This window comes from Diorhabda carinulata, chromosome 4, assembly GCF_026250575.1.
Source record: "Diorhabda carinulata isolate Delta chromosome 4, icDioCari1.1, whole genome shotgun sequence".
Lineage (NCBI taxonomy): Eukaryota > Metazoa > Arthropoda > Insecta > Coleoptera > Chrysomelidae > Diorhabda > Diorhabda carinulata.
In genome coordinates this window covers 32,660,568-32,667,401 of record NC_079463.1, presented here as the reverse complement: position 1 = coordinate 32,667,401, position 6,834 = coordinate 32,660,568, and the positions used below count along the sequence as shown (strand labels likewise).

The window sequence follows — 6,834 nt, the reverse complement described above, 5'->3', positions numbered from 1 at the left end:
CTATGATAATACTTTTGAACTTTAAAAACATATTTGTAACAAACTATATTTTATCACGCTATTACAACACTATTAAAGATTAAATTCATCATAAATTAGTGTAAATACATTTTATTAAATATTATTTATTAAACAATTATTCAATTTTGAAGCAGCGACATCTATTTACAACCAATCGTACTACATGACTATACAAGATTAAATTTTTCATCAATATAATTATAGATATAGTTTTATATTTATAATTAAATCAATATCTATTGATACATGTTTGTGTGATAATATATATTCGTATTTAGAAATATATTGCAGATTTCTGTATTCTAGTCTTTTTAATTATAAAATGGCACCCGGTGTGACTGACACATTATCAATGACGTTTGTGACAACACCAGACGTGAACTGTCACCTGCGTCACCTCATTAAGTTTCTCAATATTTTTCGCAATGACTACTATAGTAAAAAAGTTCAAAGTAAGGTAGTGATACCAAAAAGTCAAAAATGAACGGTAACGATGAACGCTGGTCCATTTATTCAGCGTCACAACATTTACCCGCCGTTCTCACCGATCCTAATAAAGGAAAACAAGCTAATTTTTTTACGAAGACTTGGGGGGATACTTTTGTAGAAAAAACAACAATAGAAAAAAGCCCCTTTTTACCCGAAATAACTTGGGCTCACTTCGATAATTATCTTAAGAAATACGGGAGGAGATACAAGATACATTCAAGATTAAAAGAGATTAAATGTGAAAACAACCATAAGAAAATTCAGACCCATACTGTAAATACTGAAGGCATTCCTGAAATATATTTAAGGCCTAGTCTCAATCTACACGATCCCAAAGTTTTTCAAGAAGTATTCCAGGTAGGTATTAAATATTTTTATATAGTTTTTATTATAAAAATATATTTATTAGACCAAGAAAACAGAACATGAATTACAAGACGAACTCAGCTTTCACTTAGACGTTGTAGAAGAACAGATAGCTCAACAGGTATCTCAAAAATCAGGCGCATTTTTTCATGCAATGACATCCCACGATAGTATTATGGAACAAATGGGTATTGCTTTGGAAGAAGTGAAAATTTTACGTTCGAAAGTCCATAGGGTTAGTGAAAATTGACAGAATTTTTCCTTTCTAGATTTTTTTTATTACTTCAGGTTGATAAAGCATTAGCGAGAGAATCTTTAAGACTGATTGGATTATCTAGGTCGAAAACTAATCATGTGGCTTTATTAGATAAATTAAAATTAATGGCTACAGTTTTACAAACTCAACCTACATTGCAGCTTTTGCTCAGTTCCTCAGACTATGTTGGAGCTTTAGAATTAATTTCTGGGACTCAAGAAGTTCTTGCCAAAGAATTAGCAGGGGTATGTGTTGAATAATTTATATTTCTACTACTTGTGATAAAACATGAAAAAAATAATAATAGTTGGATGAATTCGATTGTAAAAGGAGGATAATATAATAAAAATGAAAGTAAAAATAATTTACCCTCGATTTAAGGTCGGGAAAGGGAAGGGGGAGAGTTTTTAAGGGTGAAAAATGGTTTAATGGGAATTGTAGTTTTGGTAAAAATCGAAAAAAACATCCAACTATTATTTTTCATTGGTAAGAATTTAATTTAACGCATTTCCGATAATAAATAAACGTAGGTGACAAGCCTGAGACACCTCCCATCACAACTAAAAGAAATGCAAAAACTAATAGACAAAATGTTGAGTACGGAATTCGAACGGTACGCCGCCGCCGATCTACATCGACCGCTCGATATCGAAATAATCGGAGTATTAGAACCGGAAAGATTAGTTAGTCTAGTGGCGGGTCTTCTGCGACAAAACCATCTACAATTTCTAGAAGTGTACAAACAAGAAGCGGTAACCGCTGCGCAAGCCCTCCTCAAACAACTCATGATCGAACAACTGGCAGACGCGGAAGACGAACTAAACGAATTGACAGGATCCGGAGAAATCGCTCCTGCGATGGACGCCGCCAATTGGTTAAAAGTTATCAGATCGGCCAGCGAAGCCTTAAGTAAATACAACCAACCCCCCCATTACGGTTTTTTAAATTATCTAAGCGATTTATTTTTACAGCGAAAATCATCGAACGCGTCAAAGCAGTGTGTGATGTTATAAAGGAAACAGCGGCATCTAGCGCCGGTCTATCCGTATCCGAATCTAGTATAACTTCAGCATCGACTGAACATTTTCTCACCTTGGAAGAAAACAACCGCGTCGAATTGAAATTGCGCGATTTACTCGGTTCCGTGTGCGATTATTGTAACGAAAGAATCGCTTCGTTAGTTAGCACCAGATCGGATAAACAGACTGTGACCGCCGTACAAGTTAACGAATTATCTAGTGTAGTTGAGGGGTTTACGGAAATGTGCGAAAGGACGTGCGGGGGGCGACAGAGCGCCGCTCTCAAAGCGGCATTTAAAATCCAAGCCGGTAATTATGTACACAAATTCCACACGCAGAGGAAAAATAAATTGCAGATGTTGTTGGACGCGGAAAGTTGGAAAGTTGCAGAAGTACCGTTGGAAATTCAGATGCTGGTAGATAAATTAGCTTCTGGTAAGTATCAGCGACTATTATATCGAAAAATTGAACTAATTCGACTCGTTTACAATGTTATTGTAGTGTATATAGGGTGTTTCCACTAAAAATTTCTATATTTGAATTTATATGAACCCAAATTTGAATCAGATATTTTTATATGGTTTAAAAAAACTACCTGTGCTATTAAAATTGAAGACTACTCATTTATAACGACCTCTGTGGCTTTCATGGATGGGGTACTAAAATTTATGGTCTCCATGGCACATAAATTGGGTCGAATTTGACTAATGACTTGTGTTATGTTGACCATAAACACCATTGGGGCTTGTGATTTATTCATATGGACCTGTATCTTTGGAAAACCCTAACAGAATCTTATTACATAGGTCCTTTATATAACTCAATGAAAATGGCCCTTAAATTTGGTTGATAACCAAAATTTTTTGAATTTCAAGGGTCAAATCGAAAGCCCTTACTGATAGTCAATGAAAACTTCACTTAAATCGGGCCAAATTTGACTGACAGCTTGAGTTATGTTGACCATTGGGATTAATTAGACCTGCATCTTTGGATGACTTAAATTTTTTGGATATTGAGGGCTAACGGGATCTGATTACTCATGCCCTTCCTGAAACTCAATGAAAATTGGACATTTGTAGGGGTTATGTTGATTCTAAGGACCATTAGGGATTTTAGTTTAGTTTTTATAGATCTGTAACTTAAGAAAACCCTAACCAGCTCTAATTACACAAGCCCTTACTGAAACTCACTTCAGAAAAAATTACTACGGTCAAATTACGAAGGCCCTTAGCGAAATTCAATGACAATGTACATGAATCATGCTAAACTTGACCGATAACATGGGTTATGTTGATCTTAAGGGCTCATAGACTTATTCATATAAACCCAAAATTTGAAAAAACCCTAATTTGGCAAAATTACAGGTATTCAATGAAAATTGCATTTAAATTTGATCCAAATTTGGTTGTTGACTTGGTTTTTTGGGATTTTAAGGGCTGTTGGGGTTTTTGATGTATTTGTAAGGACCTGCAATTTTAGAAAATTCTACCAGGATCAAATGACAAATGCCCTAACCATAACCTATTGATGATGGTACATAAATCTATGGTAAATTTGATCTATGGTATAGGTTATGTTAGTTTTAAGGGCAGTTGTAGTTTGCGGCTTATCAAAATAGACTTTGAACTTGAAAAAACTGTACTAGGATCAAACGACAAATGCCCTAACCGAAACCTAATGATAATGGTACATAAATTAGGCTAAATTAGATAGAATATCAAAGGTTATGTTGGTTTTTAAAGGGTTTGTGATTTTTTCTTATAGACCTGCAACTTAACAAAAGCCCTTACGAAAACTAGAAACATATTTAGTTTAAGTTTAATTAAATTTTCATGTATCACCCTATATATACCAAAAATAAGTAGTTTACAGTCTTTCTTAGGGGATAAGACAAACATGGCGTGGCCGAGGGGTAAAATTTTTATTTATTATTATTTTATTTTCACATAGGTGATCCTATAAAATCTCTACCGTGTTCTCCCACGGAAGAAGACATATCAACAGACCGTTATACAACAAAACCATCGCCTTACCTCAAAGTAGGTACCCAGAAGTTCTATACAGTAGGGGCCCTTCTGATACTTATCAGATTAATCAGCGAGTACTGCGTCTGTTCGTATGATCTCCAGCTTTTAGCTCCTGTCGTAGCAAGAAATTTAACGGAATTATTGAAAACTTACAATTCCCGTTCGTGTCAATTGGTCTTGGGAGCCGGCGCCCTAAGAACCGCCGGACTCAAAACCATAACGTCGACGAATTTAGCTTTGGGATCTAGATCCCTGCAATTCCTCATATGGTTGATACCTCTGCTTAGGGCTCATTTCAAATATTTGACCAACGAAGTGTCGAACGGTTTCGATTTGGTGGAAAAAGATATAGCGCATCACATCAGACATTTAGAGACCAAAGTTTTATCGATAATGAATACTTTGTTGGGGGAACAGTTGAACGAATGGGACGCCAAACCTCCAGTACCCTCCAAACAGTTCCGTAACATTTCCAGGCATTTGACCAAATTACACGAGGCTGTCAGCGCCGTTTTGCCACAAGAACAAGTAAGATTATTCATTTTTAAACAATTTTTGTGTTCTTTTTTATTCGCTACTCAAATATATACACGGTGATTCATTAAAATTGTGCATTACACCTTTATATGATGTAATCAAATGTAATTTTTGCTATCAATTTTCCAATTTTATTCATTAATTCGCTTTTCGACAATTTTTTGTTTTATTTTTATTGGCGACCTAAATATATACACAGTGATTCATAAAAATTATTTATTACACGTTAATAAAATGTAATTTTTAGATTTATATCCATCAATTTTCCAATTTAATTGATAAATCTATTATTTTATCCAAATTTTAACAATTTTTTTTTTCTATTTTGAATAACCCAAATATACACGGTGATTCATTAAAATTCCTCATTACCCGTTACTCAAATGTAATTTTCTAATTTATTTTCATCAATTTTATTAATGAACCCCCTTTTTTATTCAAATTTTAACAATTTTTTGTTCTATTTTGAATAATAACACAAATATATACACGGTGACTCATTAAAATTCTTCATTACACCATTTTTTCTAATTTAATTAATGTAGATCCTCTTTTTTATCAAAATTCCAACTATTTTTTTTTTATTTTCTTTTGCATCTTTGTTGCTCACACAATTATATACACAGTGAAACAATAAAATTTTTCATTATACGCTATTTAAACGACATTTTTTGATCCCCAATTATTTATAGGTGACTGACATATACGAGGTGATTCATAAAAATTTCAAGAACCGATTGAGGGACCAACTGACCAAACTGAATATTCAAAATAACGGCGGGCCCCAACACGGCGTCGTCACCACTGAAACGATATTCTATCTCGAAACGATGAAAACTTTGAAAGTCCTACCCGAAAAATATTTATCGGACAGTGCCATGGACGATATATGGACAAAGTAGACAAAAACCAAAATTAATTTAATCTAGTTTGAGGTTAGAAACATTCATTTGTGGAAACGATTATTATTTCGGTTATCAAGTTGTGATATCTTCTAATTAACCTCCAGAATTTTTAATAAAACGCATCGATTCGATTCTATAAGGTAAGTAGATGGCGCCACGACAAAAAAAACTTTCGATTTTTATCTTCAAGTTGATTTATTCGATAAAATTGTGTTCAAAACAAAACAAAATATTTTAAACTAGGCAAAGGAATATTTACTTACTTTTGTTACTACCTGTATAATTAAAATGTATTATAGAAGGACCAACAGTTGGAATTTATCGGTTAGAATTTGGTTCGGTAGTTCAAATGTCCCTAAAATCCGATTTTTCTCTAGACCCAGTTACTGCATCTGCTACTTTTGGTAGTTCAAATGTCCCATTTTTCTTCGACATACACTTATTGAATATGTTTCCGGTAGTTCAAATGCCCCAAGCATTCGATTTCTTTCTAGATCCATTATCGAATTTGCTTTTGGTAGTTCAAATGTCCTTAAAATCCCATTCTTCTTCTAGATACACCTATTGAATCTGTTTTTAGTAGTTCAAATGTACCTAGAAGTTTTCTCCAAATAGAAATCTTTGACTTTTTCTTGTAATTTAGAACCGAGCGGAATTGAAGAAGGTTCATAATAAGAAGACTGACGACAAAAAAGGAAAATAATCATTCAAATTGTTAATTGAGAGTGTACAGTGAATAGTAAGAAGTGGTAGGTTTAAGCAACTATTCGATTCAATCACCCATTACAAAATCCAACTGTTTTTCCTCAAATTTTAAGTCTAACTATGATGGTTTGATGGAAAAGTGAAAAAAACCCCGAAAATACTCACTATTTAAAGTGTAAATTTCCAAAATCAACTTCTTTCGATCTCACACTCCAATTACAGATTTTTTTTTAATATAAAAATGTTTGCAAAAGTCACTATCCCCTTAAACCATCTTAACCAAGAGATTCGTTGTTTTTTATGAGAATTTTTTTGTGAATAAATGAATATATTGTACATAATTTTAACTTATTTTCTAAAAGTTGTTATACCATTAAGCCAATAAACTATTATTTAAACTAACTGGTTTCTTTTCTAATACCTTACACACCACAACCTTACTGTAAATAATCGATAAGTTGTAGTGATTCTCTAAACCCTTTCGTGTATTTTACTGGTTATAATACAAG

General features: G+C 33.3%; 1 protein-coding gene across 1 annotated transcript; it reads left to right on the top strand.

The window, feature by feature from the left end:
• Positions 1–364: 364 nt before the first annotated feature.
• On the top strand, positions 365–6,666 carry LOC130892221 (vacuolar protein sorting-associated protein 54). The gene is made up of 7 exons (XM_057797466.1): positions 365–867; positions 920–1,111; positions 1,165–1,377; positions 1,663–2,041; positions 2,104–2,586; positions 4,102–4,706; positions 5,408–6,666. The coding sequence occupies exons 1-7, from the start codon at positions 502–504 to the stop codon at positions 5,615–5,617; spliced, it is 2,448 nt and encodes an 815-aa protein (XP_057653449.1). The 5' UTR covers positions 365–501; the 3' UTR covers positions 5,618–6,666.
• Positions 6,667–6,834: the final 168 nt, after the last annotated feature.

Coding starts and splice junctions, on each gene's coding strand:
- LOC130892221 (XM_057797466.1), top strand. CDS start 502: ATGAACGGTAACGATGAACGCTGGTCCATTTATTCAGCGTCACAACAT. Junction 1,378..1,662: donor TTGCCAAAGAATTAGCAGGG/GTATGTGTTGAA, acceptor AAATAAACGTAG/GTGACAAGCCTGAGACACCT. Junction 2,042..2,103: donor ATCGGCCAGCGAAGCCTTAA/GTAAATACAACC, acceptor TTATTTTTACAG/CGAAAATCATCGAACGCGTC.